Source organism: Oncorhynchus mykiss, chromosome 26 (genome assembly GCF_013265735.2).
Source record: "Oncorhynchus mykiss isolate Arlee chromosome 26, USDA_OmykA_1.1, whole genome shotgun sequence".
NCBI lineage: Eukaryota > Metazoa > Chordata > Actinopteri > Salmoniformes > Salmonidae > Oncorhynchus > Oncorhynchus mykiss.
Genome location: NC_048590.1, coordinates 15908302 through 15927429, shown reverse-complemented (window position 1 = coordinate 15927429; position 19128 = coordinate 15908302). Strand labels below are relative to the sequence as shown.

Here is a 19128-nt window from a genome sequence, read left to right as displayed (position 1 = left end):
TGGAACTCGGTACTGAGTGTTGCAACCGAGGGCAGGCACATTTTTTTTAAACTTCAGCCCTCGGCGGGTCCCATTCTGTGAGCTTGTGTGTGGCCTAAAACTTTGCGGCTGTGCCATTGTTTCTCCAAGACGTTTCCACTTCACGATAACAGCACTTACAGTTGAATGGGGACGCTCGGGCAGGGCAGAAATTTGACGAACTGACTTGTTGGGAAGGTGGCATCCTATGACGGTGCCACGTTGAACGTCACTGAGCTCTTCAGTAAGGCCATTGTACTGCCAATATTTGTCTATGGAGATTGCATGGCTGTGTGCTCAATTTTATACACCAGTCAGCAACGGGTGTGGCTGAAATAGCCGAGTTCACAAATGTTCCTTATTAAAGTAGCTGTCAGCCAAGTCAGAGCTAGTAAGAGGGAGGAATGAAACGTGAGTGTTCGTCCACGAAAGGCTTTTTTGGTGTGAGGGTGCTGTGTGATCATTTAAGAGCCTCTTTGAAGAGATATTTTTTACAAGTTCTCCTTTTCAACTTTCTCCTTCTCTTCTCCTTCTCTTCTCCTTCTCTTCTCCTTCTCTTCTCCTTCACTTCTCCTTCTCTTCTCCTTATCTTCTCCTTCTCTTCTCCTTCTCTTCTCCTTCTCTTCTCCTTCTCTTCTCCTTCACTTCTCCTTCACTTCTCCTTCTCTTCTCCTTCTCTTCTCCTTCTCTTCTCCTTCTCTTCTCCTTCTTTTCTCCTTCTCTTCTCCTTCTCTTCTCCTTCTCTTCTCCTTCTCTTCTCCTTCTCTTCTCCTTCTCTTCTCCTTCTCTTCTCCTTCTCCATCAGGTTGTTTGGTGGTAAGTCCAGTAAGCAGGTTCCGGTCACCACAGCAGAGAACATGAAGAACTCAACGGTGATCTCCAACCCTCACGCCACCCATGCCGCTCTGGACTCCCCTGGGGGTGTAGGGGGGGAGAGTGAGGGCAGCAGCCCCCTGTACGGAGGACGGAACCTGAGCACGGGCCATAACACGCTGGGTAGCGAACAGGTGAGATAGGCAGGCTAGCCAAACCAAATGACATGAGCAGGCAATATTTTTGTGGCCTCTTGATAAGCATCGGTGTCCATGAACAGAGTTTATACTGGCACAAAGAAAATAGCCAACTTTAGCTACCAGCGCCGATCACGATAGGTAGCCCTGTGATACAATAGTTGGCTGTGATAGCAAGCAACCGTGTAACTAGCAACAGCAGATCGCGACATGAATAACACTGTAAGAAGACAGCAGACATATAATTTGACCTTGGGGAGTGGAAGCGCAACCATTAAATGTAACATATGAAAATCACTCAATGAATCCAGAATTCCTCCTGTGTCCCCCCCCCAGAGTGCGTCCAGCCCCGGCTCTGTCTACTCCTCCACGGGGCCCTCCAACAGCCTGACCTGGGGCACCACCATGAGCACTGGCTCCTCTGCCCAGAGCAGGGAGGGTACCCTGGGTGGGCACGGTGGCGGGGCGGGAAGCCTGGGCTACCCCTCGGTCAGCAGCATGCACACCAGCAGCGAGTCCATCGACATGAGCGTGAGCAGCGCTGGGCATGGAGGAAGGGACAGCAGGGAGGACACCCTCTCGGCTCTGGGCAGGACCAGCAGCATCAAGACGGGCATGTCTGAGAGGTGAGGACAGGTGGGGTGGAGGGAGGGGAGGGAGGAAGGGACAGCAGGGAGGACACCCTCTCGGCTCTGGGCAGGACCAGCAGCATCAAGACGGGCATGTCTGAGAGGTGAGGACAGGTGGGGTGGAGGGAGGGGAGGGAGGAAGGGACAGCAGGGAGGACACCCTCTCGGCTCTGGGCAGGACCAGCAGCATCAAGACGGGCATGTCTGAGAGGTGAGGACAGGTGGGGTGGAGGGTGGGGAGGGAGGAAGGGACAGCAGGGAGGACACCCTCTCGGCTCTGGGCAGGACCAGCAGCATCAAGACGGGCATGTCTGAGAGGTGAGGACAGGTGGGGTGGAGGGAGGGGAGGGAGGAAGGGACAGCAGGGAGGACACCCTCTCGGCTCTGGGCAGGACCAGTAGCATCAAGACGGGCATGTCTGAGAGGTGAGGACAGGTGGGGTGGAGGGAGGGGAGGGAGGAAGGGACAGCCTCTCGGCTCTGGGCAGGACCAGCAGCATCAAGACGGGCATGTCTGAGAGGTGAGGACAGGTGGGGTGGAGGGAGGGGAGGGAGGAAGGGACAGCAGGGAGGACACCCTCTCGGCTCTGGGCAGGACCAGCAGCATCAAGACGGGCATGTCTGAGAGGTGAGGACAGGTGGGGTGGAGGGAGGGAGGGAGGGAGGGAGGGAGGGAGGGAGGGAGGGAGGGAGGGAGGAGGGAAGGGAGGGAGGGTTTGAGTGGTAAGAGTGGGATGTTGGGGGAATCTGCTCTGATCTTGGTCATCATATCTTTATATGGACAGAAAAACAAGGAGCCTGTCAGCTGTTGCCATGGCATGCACTGTCATATTGTGTTTGTTCAGTGTATCGTTATGAAACATCCCTGCGTACACGAATGTGTACGTGACCGGAATGTATCAGCCACATTATCACCGGAGATACTGTCCAAGCATCTCCACGGAAAGCATTGTTGAAGGTATGCCGTCATGCGATGTCATTTCAGATCTATTCTGGTGTTACCTTCTCTGACGCATCTCATTATCTTTACTTACTAGACCAGTAGAGGAGATTCATTGGTGAGCAGGTGGTGGTGATTTTCGCTTGTGGCAACAGCTGGACTCAATGCGGCTCTCTCCTTCCGAGGATTCTTCTCCCTCTCTTTTCTTTCTAAAGTTCTTTCTCTCTTTGTCTGTTGTGCCCCCCTCCCCCTTCCATCAGCCCCCTGTCCTCCCCCTCCGCTAGCCCTAAATTCAACCGAAACACCTTACCTCGGAAACAGGAAAGGTAAAAGTGTGTGTGTGTGTGTGTGTGTGTGTGTGTGTGTGTGTGTGTGTGTGTGTGTGTGTGTGTGTGTGTGTGTGTGTGTGTGTGTGTGTGTGTGTGTGTGTGTGTGTGTGTGTGTGTGTGTTACAGGCTCTCAGTCTCCCATCGCTGTTTATATGCTGCCATCTTGTGGCAAAACTTAGACTTGGAGCTTGATATTTAAAAACACCAATCACTGCTATGACACGATACAACACTAAGATGTGTCACAAAATATATTTTTCAGAAAAGCGATAGCATATACAGTACCAGTCAAACGTTTGGACACACCTACTCATTCCAGAGTTATTATTTATTTCCACTATTTTCTACAGTGTAGAATAATAGTGAAGACATCAAAACTATGAAATAACAAATATGGAATCATGTAGTAACCAAAAAAGTGTTAAACATATCAAAATATATTTTATATCAGAACTTCTTCAAAGTAACCACCTTAGCCTTGATGACAGCTTTGCACACTCTTGGCATTCTCTCAACCAGCTTCATGAAGTAGTCACCTGGAATGCATTTCTTTCTTTAATGCGTTTGAGCCAATCAGTTCTGTTGTGACATAATAGGGGTGGTATACAGAAGATAGCAGAAGATAGTCCTAGACCAAGTCCATATTATGGCAAGATCACCTCAAATAATCATTACTTTAAGACATGAAGGTCAGTCAATATGGAACATTTCAAGAACTTTGAAAGTTTCTTCAAGTGCAGTTGCAAAAACCATCAAACGCTATGATGAAACTGGCTCTCATGAGGACCGTTACAGGAAAGGAAGACCCCGAGTTACCTCTGCTGCATAGGATAAGTTCATTAGAGATACAAGCCTCAGAAATTGCAGCCCAAATAAATGCTTCAGAGTTCAAGTAACAGACACATCTCAACATCAACTGTTCAGAGGAGACTGTGAATCAGGCCTTCATGTTTGAATTGCTGCAAAGAAATCACTACCAAAGGACACCAATAAGAAGAAGAGACTTGCTTGGGCCAAGCAACATGAGCAATGGACATTAGACCGGTGGTTGGTTGTAACCGCCGTGTCTTTGTGAGACGCAGACTAGGTAAACAGATGATCTCCGCATGTGTGGTTAACCAGCATGGCTACCACAGCATTCTGAAGCGATACGCCATCCCATACTTTGAAGAATCTAAAATATATTTTGATTTGTTTAACACTTTTTTTTGGTCACTACATGATTCCGTATGTGTTATTTGATGTCTTCACTGTTATTCTACAATGTAGAAAATAGTACAAATAAAGAAAAACCCTGAAATTAGTATGTATGTCCAAACTTTTGACTGGCACTGTAAATTGTTTTTTACAATTGCAATAGTACACTATCCACATTCCTCCTTTCCTCCCCTCCTTTCTTCTCCTCTCCCTGAAGTGTTTTTCTCTGCCGATCCCACAGGGGTCCACACAGTGACAGAAACACTCTGCCCAGGAAGGGACTCAGGTACCTACTGTATGACCACTCAGGAACTGTCTGCCATGCTTAGCACTCTCTCTCTCTCTCTCTCTCTCTCTCTCTCTTTCCCTTTCTCACAGCTTCAGCTACACCAATGCTGGTGTCGTTGTTATTCTTTTTTTTGCACTTGGCACAATTTTGTGTTGCGCTTCAGTGTAAAGGCACGTCACCTGTCACTACTGTACGTGCGGAGTTGTCATGGTTTCACGTCATACGCACTTTGATTTTCGGGCACCGTTTTGGATTTCTGTTGACTGTCCGCTTGATTTGTGTCGCTCTCGGTTGTAGAGAAGTACTTGCACATTATGTGACATTTTCCTCGGGACATAATAATCAGTTGCTCTTGGTAAAAATCGAATCCCTATATGACGAATCAAAGTTGTGCCCGGTAAAGATGAAATCAGGATGTAAAAACCGCACCGGTTTGCTCCCTACTCACAAAACCTTTACCCGCCAACCTATAACCTCTTGTGTTTGGTACTGCAGGTATGCCCCATCGCCCCAGCTGCGAGGTCATGAGGAGGCTGCGCGCGATTGGCTGCGCTCCCATTCGCAGGGCGGGCTGCAAGACTCGACCAGTAACTCCCCCTTCTCACCTGGATCCAGCCTCACCTCACCCTCCGGGACACGCTTCAACTTCGCACAGCTCTGTACGACCCACGGTATAAACACCTTTACAAGCCACTGTACTTGTGTGTGTGTGTGAGTGTGTGTGAGTGTGTGTACGCTGACCTGTATAGTTGTGTCCGTTGCAGCGGGTAGCCCCACCACAGCTGCTCAGATAAACCTGGCCAGCCTCCGGAACAACACTCTGACCAATCAGGACATCACCTTTGACCCCTGTGGTGACACCCGCCTGAGGAACTCCTGCGTGTCATTGGACGAGAAGACGCGCACCATGAGCCGCTCTGGTTCCTTCAGAGATGGCTTTGAGGAGGGTGAGTACAGGGAGAAGAGGGAGGGAGGGTAGCGACAAGAGAAGAGAGATGATTACTCATGGTGAAGTCTTCCGTCCTTAGATGGACAGGGCCCTCCCTGTGCTTCCCAGGTGGTGGTGTCAACCACGGTGAGTGTGGATGGTAGCTACAGGGTTGGGGAGCCCTGGTCTAAAGAAATTATGTCAAATGAGGTTTTAACGGTTCTCTCCCATCTCCCACCTGAAAGGATCTCATGTCTCGTGGGTTCCCTGCGTTCGTCAGACAGTTCTGGTTGCGCTTCAGGAAGAACTTGAGGAAGAGCCTGGAGAGAGATGAGACAAGAAAACAGTCAAAACACTCACGCGTCAGTGTTTTTGGGCTCCTGACTGAATAAAGCTGCGTTGAATCGTATAGCAATGCGAGCAGCAACACACTCAAGTGTGTTTGTGTGTGTGTGTGTGTGTGTGCCTCCCTCTCTTTAGCAGTGTGAGGTAAGCCTGTGCTGTGGGGTGTTTAGTCTATCAGGTCTGTCTTCAGTGAACAGCTGTGTGTTAGTATCTAAAGCCAGGAGTTACAGACATGGAATATGTAGTCTGCATGCTGTTCTTTCCTGTGTGTGTATAGACACAAATACTTTGGTGCATGAGTCTCTATTGTGCGCTATTATAGTCTACAATCTCCACTATACTGGAACAGGGGGAGAGAGAGAGAGAGAGAGAATAAGAAACAGGGAACCCAGTGACACCAAAACAGAGTTGTAAATGCCCTCTGGATAAAGTGTATGTGTGACCTCATTAAGAACCCAGGCGATCCTCACACGTTCCCGCAAAACATTACTCTACAGGCCCTCCAGTGCCACTGTTTTATCCTCTGTTGTGCCCGTCCTCTTTCTCTCTCTCTCTCTCTCTCTCTCTCTCTCTCTCTCTCTCTCTCTCTCTTCGCTCCTCTCCTCTCTTCTCAATTCCATTCTTCCCTCCAGGGTTTAAAAAACCCAGAATAATTGCATCAAGAAACATGAGGACATGCAGGAAAGCGTATGTGTGTTGAGTGTGTGTGTCTACCGATTGGATGGGTGTGTGTGTGTCTATGTGTTCATATTAGTGTGTGTGTGTGTATGTTCATATGTTTTCCTGGTGATAAGTTACGTTAGTGTTATTAATTGTGGACTGGGACATGTATAGCAGCACACTTTAAGTTGCCCTATGTTGAGACGACTACACTTACACACTGTGTCACTTGACCTAGAAATGTAGCTATTGTTTAACCAGCCCTCACACACACACACAGGATAAGTCAGTAATTTCATAGATCGCCAGATTCAAGGGGAACTCTCTTTGAATGGAACTGAATGAAACTTTCAGGACAGTTTGCCTACCATTACGTAGGCGGGGCACCGCCTTATTTTAATAGGCCTTTTGAGCCCCTCCCGGAATATAATCTAGAGGAAACACCTCTCGTGCGTAGACCTTCTTCCTGGTCTCCTCTATGACATCTCTATCTGATCCTAGCCTTCTAGCCTGTAGACACGAAACCACCGAAATTAAAATCAAACACTGTTATATGCAGGACACGCTCTTACTGCATTGTGTCTGGACGTTGGTGTTAAGATCAGAGACGGAGTTGTTAGTCAATAAGATAACACCCTCTCCCATCATAACCCTGTACAGTGTGGAGGCTAGACACACACACACACAGTATACCGCCGTGTGTGTTAGCGGTCTCTATATAGGGCTGGTTATTAGGACTTTCACCACCGTGGCGGCTGGCCGAGTCAGGACGAGTGAGAGGGGGTGCATGATGGGTGGGTGACTGGTGGATGGAGCGAGGTGGTTGGTGGAAGAAGGGATTTGCATCTTAGGGAGATTGTCGGGGCTCAAATGTGTTATGGCGTGCGGTAGTTTTTCTAGATTTAGAGGTCGTTCGTATTTTTCCCTCGTTTGGTCACGAACATGCGCCCATGTGTGTCTGACGTGTGTGTGTGTGTGTGTGTGTTTACTACAGCATCTTTATGTAGTGTGTGTTGTGTACAGTACTGAAGCCTCGTCCCTCTTTTCTCCTGTGGCTTTGTCTCTGCAGTTCACGGCTCCTCCCTGTCTCTGGTCTCCAGTACCTCCTCTATCTACTCTACGGTGAGTCCGAACAAATTTTAATTTAGATTTAAATATCGCTCCTAACGCCCAAATGGTAAAGCTGTCACTGTTCCGCTAGTTTACTGTTTTACTCTATATGTACCGTGTATATTTGTTCAGGAGTTGTAGTAGTCAATGTTTTAATACCACATGAATGCCTCGTATAAAGACCCCAACTCACTAACCAGGCCAGGTTGGTCTAATGCATTTATGTTGCTGTTCAGAAAGCTCATCTTAAATCAGTTGTTTCAGGTAGAAAGTCACCAGAGTCCTTTGAAATGAGACAGAGGAGTTGGATAGAGTTTCTGCTTGACACTGATCTAATGTCAGTTTTGTGTTTCTCTTCCTACTGGTTAATGTTAGGATTTAGGCTTCGGTAAGTTGATCCTAGATCTGTGCTTAGGGGCAACATTTGTCCTTTACCTGAGATAGAGGCGTGGCTGCTCTTACTCAGATCCGGGGCCAGTCACGCCCACACACAACCCAGCCAATCAGTAAAAAGTTGTTTTCCTATTAAGGTGGCCCCTCCCCATCGCCAGGTACACTCCCTGAAGCAGGTGTCGGGGCACGGTCTGTGTTGTAGAAAGAGTGAGAAAGAAAGGAGAAGACGAGCGACTGAGCTCTCAGACGAGTTGAAACTGCAGAGCAGATCTGTGGCAGATCACTCAGGAGACAGAGAGAGAGAGATTTACCAAAGGAAGATTAGGAGTTACAGAAGCTATCAAGATGATGGCCGCTTTAACCATGACAGGAGCGGTCACAGCTTGGGACGTACGCACGGTAGGGGTGGGATGGAGGAAGAGGAGAGGAGGATGTTCCAGATTTAGACAGATTGGGACGTACACACGGTAGGGATGGGATGGAGGAAGAGGAGAGGAGGATGTTCCAGATTCAGGCAGATTGGGACGTACGCACGGTAGGGGTGGGATGGAGGAAGAGGAGAGGAGGATGTTCCAGATTCAGACAGATTGGGGATTTGTTTCTTTTCAACCACCGTTTTGAGATTAATTGTTTTTTTAAGTGAAAATAACGACGATTCAGTGGAAAGGAGGATGATGATGATGATTCTTTAGCAATTGTAGCGCCGTCATGTGTTTGTTTTGATTGACAGCTATTGACTTGGGGTCACAGCGAGAGAAAGATCATTTTTTTCCTGTCAGTTTTGTTTTGTCTGTGATGAATATGAGAGAGAGGTCTGTTTGTGTGTCTTAGATTGTTTGGCTATGCCTCCGATTTATCGCTTCAACCCCTAACCTTAACCATGAGGATGGATATGCTGAACTGAACGGAAGGTCCGTGTCTAGGAAGCAACTGTGAACGACAGCTCTGTTTGTGTGTGTAGACGCTGTGTTGACAGGCTGTACTTTGTCACCGCCCCCTCCCCCTCACGCGTGAGAGTGGAACAAAGCGCATGTACACACAATTTTATGAATTGTCTGGACTTTTTTCCAATAAATGTTTTGGGTATTTTCACTAACCCCTAACCCTAACCCATAATCTAACCTTAACCCCAAACTCCTAACCTTAACACTAAACCTAACCTTTAAGCCTAAAATAGCGTTTTAACAAATTCAGGACATGAAAAATGTGTGTTCTTGTTTTCCTTCCTTGTCAGGACGTTCTGGTGACTGGTCAGGACGTTCTGGTGGCTGGTCAGGACGTTCTGGTGACTTGTCAGGACGTTCTGGTGACTGGTCAGGACGTTCTGGTGACTGGTCAGGGCGTTCTGGTGACTGGTCAGGACGTTCTGGTGACTTGTCAGGACGTTCTGGTGACTGGTCAGGACCTTCTGGTGACTGGTCAGGACCTTCTGGTGACTGGTCATGACCTTCTGGTGACTGGTCAGGACCTTCTGGTGACTGGTCAGGACATTCTGGTGACTGGTCAGGACGTTCTGGTGACTGGTCAGGACGTTCTGGTGACTGGTCAGGACGTTCTGGTGACTGGTCAGGACCTTCTGGTGACTGGTCAGGGCTTTCTGGTGACTGGTCAGGACGTTTTGGTGACTGGTCAGGACATTCTGGTGACTGGTCAGGGCTTTCTGGTGACTGGTCAGGACGTTCTGGTGACTGGTCAGGACGTTTTGGTGACTGGTCAGGACAAGAAAACCTGTCAGAGCAGCTCTTAACACATTACAGCGCCAGACAGACAGGCGGGACCAGGGGGTGAAAAAAACATTATTAATTGAAGTTTGTTATGTCACAATAACACGGCCACTACAGGCTCGACATCAGGGCCTACCTAGCAACCGCCCACACACTGCACAGCAAATCACAGGTAGACAATACAGAGATATGTAGGAACAGAATAGGGTCGAATGGTGTTTTGGTTTGAAAATGTAGACTGTCACTCTGTGTGGAGACGTACCTGTAAAGGGGGGGGGTTGGTCCGTGTGTATGGGGTTTACATGCATGCATGCCTTTGTGTATGTACACAGTATATACTGTATGCGTGCAAGTGTGTGTGGGCATGAGGCCATATATGTCTGCTTGCGCGTTTGTGGTTTCTCCTGTGTTACCATTGTTCAGAGTGGCGTGTAGGGAGACAATGCCTCTCAGCAGAAAGACACACTCTGCCTCCTCCCACCAACGCTCTCTAAACGCCTCCAGGAGCATACATCTCTGCTTTCCAGACCCATTACACCAGACATCTATAATCACCATGTTTCTGTAGCTTATAAATCATCCGGGAGTTTGAACGAGAGAAAATACACAGAGCCTGGAGACAGTGTTCTGGAGCCATGCTGGGCTGGTGTAGTCTGTTACCCCCAGGTGCTGTAGAAGTATATCAACTTTCAACCCTCCCTCCCTTTCAGGCCTGTCTTGAATAATACTGCTTTCTTCCTTTCGATCCATAGATCATCTAATCATTCTCTCATTTTGTCTTCACAGACTGAAGAGAAATCCCAGTCAGAGGTAAGACTTGAACTCCCTTTCACCTTCTTTGTAAAGAAGTGCACTCTTTCCCCCTTTCTTCGTTCCCTCTTTCTTGTTGCTTTATCTACCTCTCTCTCTCTCGTTCTGTCTTGTTCTCTCTCGTTCTGTCTTGTTCTCTCTCGTTCTCTCTCTCTCTCTCTCTGTCTCGTTCTCTCTCTGTCTCTCTCTCTCTGTCTCTCTCTCGTTCTCTCTCTCGTTCTCTCTCTCGTTCTCTCTCTGTCTCTCTCTCGTTCTCTCTCTCGTTCTCTCTCTCTCTCGGTCTCTCTCATTCTCTCTCTCTCTCTCTCTTGTTCTCTCTCTCTCTCGGTCTCTCATATTCTCTCTCTCGTTCTCTCTCTCTCTCGGTCTCGCCCTCTCTCGTTCTCTCTCGTTCTCGTTCTCTCTCTCGTTCTCTCTCTCTCGTTCTCTCTCTCTCTCTTATTCTTGTCTCTGTATTCATATGACATGTTGGAACATGGGGGCGTATTCAGTATTGTGTCTAGTTACACATGTCTGTGTTGTGGGTGACCATGTGACAATAAGCCCTGGTTCCAAACACCTGTGTGCTCCTTTATGAAGCCATGACACGATGCTTCCTTTCCCTAACCCCTTTCTATCAGAGAATAGACCAGGGAGTTTTGCCTTGTATTGTCACACCGACACAACCTTCTCAGCCCGTTGTGTGTTTTGGTGATGATGTGTGTTTGTGATGCGTGTTTTATATTTAGATCCGTAAGCTGCGTCGAGAGCTGGATGCCTCCCAGGAAAAAGTCTCGGCCCTGACAACACAGCTGAGTGCTAATGTAAGTACAACAGGAGGGGAAACCTAGATACACACACACACACACACACACACAAATGTGGAAACATATGCCCACACAAACATACAGAGACAAATGTGTAAACACTAGGGCTGTTGCGGTGAATTCCGCCACACCGGCAGTCATGACCGCAGTCACATCTCACGTGACCGTTGAGTCACGGTAATCTCCTCTTATGCACTTCGTACAACAATGGCGCTGATGCGTTGGTAGTACCCAATTCGCTAATGAACGTCAGGTCGCTAATGGCCTGGTACTCGGGGTTCTATTGTCCCTCTAACCACTCTGATATTAATGCAAATGCAATCTAAAATCACTTATCTTCAAAACAATATTGTGCTGTTAAAACTCACTGTTAGGCGACATTGTTTGCCCTCACTGTGGTCGATACATTTTTAGGAAAGATGTTCAGCAACAGGTTGAAACTGAGTGGAAAGCATTGTTGTGGATCTTGTTTCAAAGCCAAATCACATTTTACTGGTCACATACACATGGTTAGCAGATGTTATTGGTCACATACACATGGTTAGCAGATGTTATTGGTCACATACACAAGGTTAGCAGATGTTATTGGTCACATACACATGGTTAGCAGATGTTATTGGTCACATACACATGGTTAGCAGATGTTACTGGTCACATACACATGGTTAGCAGATGTTACTGGTCACATACACATGGTTAGCAGATGTTACTGGTCACATACACATGGTTAGCAGATGTTATTGGTCACATACACATGGTTAGCAGATGTTATTGGTCACATACACATGGTTAGCAGATGTTATTGGTCACATACACATGGTTAGCAGATGTTACTGGTCACATACACATGGTTAGCAGATGTTACTGGTCACATACACATGGTTAGCAGATGTTATTGGTCACATACACATGGTTAGCAGATGTTATTGGTCACATACACATGGTTAGCAGATGTTATTGGTCACATACACATGGTTAGCAGATGTTATTGGTCACATACACATGGTTAGCAGATGTTACTGGTCACATACACATGGTTAGCAGATGTTACTGGTCACATACACATGGTTAGCAGATGTTACTGGTCACATACACATGGTTAGCAGATGTTATTGCGACTGTAGCGAAATGCTTGTGCTTCTAGTTCCGACAATGCAGAAATATCGAACAACTTCACAACAACTACCTAAAACACACAAATGTAATGTCTCGTCGATGTAGATAGGGAGGTGCTCCCGCTGTGGTTTCCTGAAGTACATGATCATCTCTTTTGTTTCGTTGATGTTGAGTGAGAGGTTGTTTGCCCTCACCTCCTCCCTGTAGGCTGTCTCGTCATTGTTGGTAATCAAGCCCACTACTGTTGTGTCGTCTGCAAACTTGATGATTGAGTTAGAGGCGTGAATGGCCGTGCAGTCATGGGTGAACAGGGAGTACAGGAAGGTGCTGAGCACGCACATTTTTGTGGGGCCCCAGTGTTGAGGATCAGCGGAGTGGAGATGTTTCCTACCTTCACCACCTGGGGGCGGCCGTCAGAAAGTCCTGGACCTAATTGCACAGTGCTGGGTCGAGACCCAGGTTCTCAAGCTTAATGATGAGCTTGGAAGGTACTATGGTGTTGAAAGCTGAGCTGTAGTCAATGAACAGCATTCTTACATACGTATTTATACCTCGTGTCCAGATGGGATAGGGCAGTGTGATGGCGATTGCATCGCCTGTGGACCTGTTTGGGCGGTATGCAAACTGAAGTGGATCTAGGGTGGCAGGTAAGGTGGAGGTGATATGATCCTTGACTAGTCTCTCAAAGCACTTCATGATGACAGAAGTGAGTGCAATGGGGCGATAGTTATTTAGTTCAGTTACCTTTGCCGCCTTGGGTACAGGAGCAATGGTGGCCTTCTTGAAGCATGTGGGGACAGCAGACTGGGATAGGGAGTGATTGAATATGTCCGTAAACACACCAGCCAGCTGGTCTGCGCGTGCTCTGATGACGCGGCTAGGGATGCCGTCTGGGCCAGCAGCTTTGCGAGGGTTAAAACAAGGAAATTGACGGCGCTTTCTAAGGTGATGATCATTTCAACACATTTAAGATGTCGCATGTACAACACACAGCCTAATAGCCTACCACATATTACACACGGACCGAATTCTTTGTCAATTATATATATTTTTAAACATATTTTAGATGTCTTTGGTACATAATTGGTCTACTCCAAAATTAAACAAATTCTAGTAATCTACTTTGAGTGTGGACTGTGTTATTATGCATATCGGATGGACTGGTTACCTTGTGCTACACTCCAAACCTTATATCCATGAGTCTGGGAGAGAACGTATAGGCCTAAGCGATGCTGTTGGCTCATTGATTGGGTTGCTTATAGAGTACAGTTAGCCTACAATTATGGTGTATTTGTATTTGATGTTGAATAGCCTAGTAATAAGGCATTTTTTTAGATTTTCCTAATTAATAGGCTGCCACGTTACCTTTTAGCTACAGAATATGATGGTTACCCCTAAAAAGAGGAGGATCACAGCTTTCTACTGCTGCTATGTTTATTTTTGAGCTGCTAATATTAAGCACCTTTCTCTGATGTAAAACCTGAGTAGTCTAGCCAGCATGATTGACACCGTGGGAAAGCGCAGCCTCCATTCACCATTCAAGTATTTTTTTCACCCCCTGCCCTTACTCCTGCCCATTTGATAATAGCCTATTTGAAATCTTAGTAAAGACCAGATTTAAATTGAGAATAGTGAGAGCATTATCACTTGATAAGAGAAGAGCGTGAGGCAAGGAAAAGAGCGCAAGCTGTTTTTGTGACTTTTTCCAAATCGCCAATATAGTTAGATGTATTCTCATTACTGGCCTCTAACATGCCCAGGGCCCACTTTGGGTCCCAACCCATTGTTTAAGAAACCCCGAGCAAGCTGACTATTTGTAGTAGATGATGACTATATTGGTTTGGTACTGTGTGTGGGTTGTGGTATAAAAATGGACCATTCCCCTTCAACCTTTTTGCTTTGCCTTCTAGTTTTTAATTGGAATGTAGGCTAATCGATGCGCTACATTAGCTGTTGGCTTTGAGATGAGAGAACTGTTGTTATTCGGTAACTCGGTTTGGATTCCTGTCAGTTGTTCTTGTCTTATCTACTACTAGTTCTGTCCTTGGAGCAGATCATCTGGGAGTACAGCTACTGTTGCTCTCATCACTCTCATGCTTTGACAATAAGGATCTTTGGCCATTCCAACTAAGTTGAACTATAATATAACCTCTTTGACATTATTCTAACCTGCGTTATTTCTCTGTGCAGGCTCACCTGGTGGCAGCGTTTGAACAGAGCCTGGGTAACATGACCATCAGACTGAAGAGTCTCAGTATGACCGCTGAGCACAAGGTGAGGCATTTTCACAGCACCACGTTACATCATTTAAAGCACAGTGGAATTATGTGCGTCTCGGCCCAAGGGAAACCAAAATATGAAAATACGATCGTGTATATGGATTTTTAGATATGTGAATGAATACGTGTTTTCCTTGAAGGACTGTGAGCTGAACGAGCTGAGGAAGAACATTGAGCTGCTGAAGAAGCAGAACAACGTGGCCCAGGCTGCCATAAACGGAGTCATCAACACACCTGAACTCACCTGCAAACAGAACAGGACAGGTAAGGAGAACCGAACCAAAACCATAGCAATATCTCCAACAACCTCTAACAGTTCCTTAGGGGTACAGTAGACTCCGAGAAATGATGTTTCCGCGAGCAGCACCGCAGATGCAATATATATACAAAGGTATGTGGACACCCCTTCAAATGAGTGGATTTGGCTATTTCAGCCACGCCCGCTGCTGACCGGTGTACAAAATCAAGCGCACCGCCATGCAATCTCCATAGACAAACATTGACAGTAGAATGGTCTGTACTGAAGAGCTCAGTGACTTTCAACGGGGCACCGTCATAGGATGAAAATAAGAATTTGTTCTTAACTGGCTTTCCTAGTTAAATAAAGGTAACATAAAATGCCATCTTTCCAACAAGTCAGTTCGTAAACTTGCTTCCCTATTAGAGCTTTCCCGATCAACTGTAAGCGCTGTTATTGTGACGTGGAAACGTTTAGGAGCAACAACGGCTCAACAAAGAAGTGGCAGGCCACTCAAGATGTAAAGATCGTCCATCCTCGGTTGCAACACTCACTACCGAGTTCCAAACTCATCGGCACAAGAACTGTTTGTCGGGAGCTTCATGAAATCAAATCCAATGTATTTGTCACATAAAAAAAATACGAAATACCTCACAGTTTCCTAAGGGCTGGAAGCGAGGCGACCATCTCCGTCGGCACCATCGTGATGTTTTGTGTTTCCGTGGCCGAGCAGCCACACAAGCCTAAGCTCACCACGCTCAATGCCAAGCGTCGGCTGGAGTGGTGTAAAGCTCACTGCCATTGGACTCTGGAGCAGTGGAAATGCGTTCTCTGGAGTGATGAATCACGCTTCACCATCTGTAAGTCTGACGGATGAATCTGGGTTTGGCGGATGCCAGGAGAACACTACCTGCCTGAATGCATAGTGCCAACTGTAAAGTTTGGTGGAGGAGGAATAATGGTTTGGTGCTGTTTTTCATGGTTCGGGCTAGTTCCCTTAGTTCCAATGAAGGGACATTTTAACACTACAACATACGACATTCTAGGTGATTCTGTGCTTCCAACTTTGTGGCAACAGTTTTGGGAAGGCCCTTTCCTGTTTCAGGATGACAATACCCCCGTGCACAAAGTGAGGTACATACAGAAATGGTTTGTTGAGATCGGTGTGGAAGTCTGTTATGTCTCAAACTTGCTCAGGAAACTTGGGGGGCCAAATAAAATCACCCGCGCCCCACCAGTTGGGGGACCCTGCACAATGCTGTTCATTTTATACATCTACATCATATCGCTGATTCTACCTTGAAGCTTACCCCTGGCGAAGGGAAAGGTGAAGTTAAGGACTTCCCACAATGCTGTGATACTGTATTATTTATGAGTTTTGAAAATAAAGTCTCTCTCGCTCTCTCACTTTGTCTGTCTCTCAACCCCCCCCCCCCTCTCTCCTCCCCTATTTCTCAGGTGGTGGGGGTAGTAATGGCAGCCCCCTGCAGCAGCAGCAGCAGCAGCAGCCAGACCTACGGATGAGGAGACAGCACTCGTCAGACAGCGTCAGCAGCATTGCCAGTGCAACCAGCCACTCCAGTGTGGGATCCAACATGGACGCCGACGCTAAGAACAAGAAGAAGAACAAGAAGAACTGGGTATGTATAGTCGTACACATGCAGACGCATTCAAAGCGCACACTCACGGTCGTGATCGCTCACTAACACACACAAACATATCTTATTCCAAATGAAATCTAACCCCTGTATGTAGGTTTGTCTCTGTCTCACTTGTTTCATCTCTCTCTCTCTCTCTCTCTATATATATATATATCTCTCTCTATATATATATATATTTGTGTGTTTGTAATTCACACTCTGGGGTCTCGTTCTTAGGCATCTTGCACAGGGGCCAAGGTGAATGCAACGCGATTAGCTTTCCTTGTAGACTCCAGTTCCTGTTCAAAAATAGTGTACAGTATAGGGAATAGTGTGTCATTTGGTACGTTACCTAGATCTACAAGTTGTAGAGGTGGTGTGTGAAATAGAGAAAACATGTTTCGAACATTTTCAATTCCCTGTTGATACAGGGAGTTAACGTTGCTCCATTTCTTGTTGTGTTCCCTCTTGCTCCTTGTTGCTGACAGATCGTGTCTTGCACAGGAGGACAGGTTGAAGACGACGATGTATGCATCCTGTTGGTGGTTTGGTTACTGTAGATGCTTTTAGGCTGCGCGCCTTATGTGTTGGTGTCTGTAGGCAGCAAAACAGCGATCGACCTGAAAGCTTTCGCGCCAGGTAATTGTATTTGTACCGCTTCAGAGCTGCTCGATGGAAGCGGCTCGTCTTGAGACTCTCTAAAGCTACTACTGAACTCTTTTTTGTTGCCTGCATCTACAGTATCTTGACGAGCTGATTGTTGCTGTAGGAGCTGCTTTACATACCCAGTGTGTCGCTGCTGTAGTGGTTGTAGCAAATCTATCTCCGTGTCAATCCTCCAGACGTGGGCTCAATTCCAATAGCATTTCAGGAATTGTATTGCATTCCAATAGAGGAATTTGGTTTCCCACAGGGTTTGAATTGAGCCCCGCTCTAATTGCTTTACGGTTTTGGCTAGAGGTCGACCGATTATGATTTTTCAACGGCGATACCGATTATTGGAGGACCAAAAAAACCCGCTGATACCGAATAATCGGACGATTTTTTACATTTTTTATTTTTAATAATGACAATTACAACAATACTGAATGAACACTTATTTTAACTTAATATAATACATCAATAAAATTCAATTTAGCCTCAAATAATGAAACATGTTCAATTTGGTTTAAATAATGCAAAAACAAAGTGGGCTCGAACCAGGAACACATCGACAACAGCCACCCTTGAAGCAGCGTTACCCATGCAGAGCAAGGGCAACAACTACTCCAAGTCTCAGAGCGAGTGATCTTTGAAACGCTATTAGCGCTCACCCTGCTAACTAGCTAGCCATTTCACATCGGTTACACCAGCCTAATCTCGGGAGTTGATAGGCTTGAAGTTATAAACAGCGCAATGCTTGAAGTATTTCGAAGAGCTGCTGGCAAGACACACAAAAGTTCTGTTTGAATGAATGCTTACGAGCCTGCTGCCTACCATCGATCAGTCTGACTGCTCTATCAAATCATAGACTTAATTATAACATAATATAACATAATAACACACATATGGTTGAATCCGGAAACCATCATTTAGAAAACAAAACCTTAATTCTTTCAATGAAATACGGAACCGTTCCGTATTTTATCTAACAGATGGCATCCCTAAGACTAAACATTCCTGATACATTGCACAACCAACCAATGTATGTCATAATTACGTAAAATTCTGGCAAATTAGTTTGCAAAGAGCCAGGCGGCCCAAACTGTTGCATATACCCTGACTCTGTGTGACACAATTTCACCTGGTTAAAATTGCATGCTAACCTGGATTTCTTTTAGCTAAATATGCCGTTTTAAAAATATATACTTGTGTATGGATTTTAAGAAAGGCATTGATGTTTATGGTTAGGTACACGTTGGAGCAACGACAGTCCTTTTTCGCGAAAGCGCACCGGATCGATTATATGCAACGCAGGACATGCTAGATAAACTAGTAATATCATCAACCATGTGTAGTTATAACTAGTGATTATGATTGATTGATTGTTTTTTAAAAGATAAGTTTAATGCTAGCTAGCAACTTACCTTGGCTTCTTACTGCATTCGCGTAACAGGCAGGCTCCTCGTGAGGCAGGTGGTTAGAGTGCTGGACTAGTTAACCGTAAGGTTGCAAGATTGAATCCCTGAGCTGACAAGGTAAAAATCTGTCATTATGCCCCTGAACAAGGCAGTTAACCCACCGTTGCTAGGCCGTCATTGAAAAAAGAATGTGTTCTTAACTGACTTGCCTAGTTAAATAAAGGTGTAAAAAATTTAATTTGGCAAAATCGGCGTCCACAAATACCGATTTCCGATTGTTATGAAAACTTGAAATCGGCCCTAATTAATCGGCCATTCCGATTAATCGGTCAACCTCTAGTATTGGCTGCTATTGAACCTGTCTAGACCCCAGTGATTTGTGTCCCTGTCCTCTGTCCCGTAGACGTAATGACATTGAAGTGACCCTGTATAAGCTGACTTTAGCTTTGAATGTCTATATGTGTAGCTCTAGCGATTTAATCATACAATACTCCTGGCCCAATCCGAGGACTTTGTGAGGAGTAGACTGATGTACGGTCTATATGCAGTTTCCTCGAGCGAAAGTCATGTGACAATAAGCTATCTTCAGATAGCCCGTAATTCTCATG

General features: G+C 46.3%; 1 protein-coding gene across 13 annotated transcripts in view; it reads left to right on the top strand.

Annotated features, from left to right (window-relative positions):
• The window catches only part of nav2a (neuron navigator 2a), a 310069-nt gene that overhangs the window by 283599 nt on the left and 7342 nt on the right, over positions 1-19128 (top strand). For 9 of the 13 annotated variants that reach the window (XM_036963588.1, XM_036963590.1, XM_036963579.1 and 6 more), the window contains 12 exons: positions 824-1025; positions 1365-1654; positions 2857-2922; positions 4364-4408; positions 4907-5082; positions 5176-5358; positions 7414-7466; positions 10358-10381; positions 11110-11184; positions 14494-14577; positions 14723-14846; positions 16279-16460. In XM_036963588.1, the coding sequence (XP_036819483.1) occupies positions 824-1025; positions 1365-1654; positions 2857-2922; positions 4364-4408; positions 4907-5082; positions 5176-5358; positions 7414-7466; positions 10358-10381; positions 11110-11184; positions 14494-14577; positions 14723-14846; positions 16279-16460 (1504 nt within the window). The remainder of the gene's footprint in view (positions 1-823; positions 1026-1364; positions 1655-2856; positions 2923-4363; positions 4409-4906; positions 5083-5175; positions 5359-7413; positions 7467-10357; positions 10382-11109; positions 11185-14493; positions 14578-14722; positions 14847-16278; positions 16461-19128) is intronic. The other 4 variants (XM_036963582.1, XM_036963591.1, XM_036963587.1 and 1 more) reach the window with 3 other exon arrangements.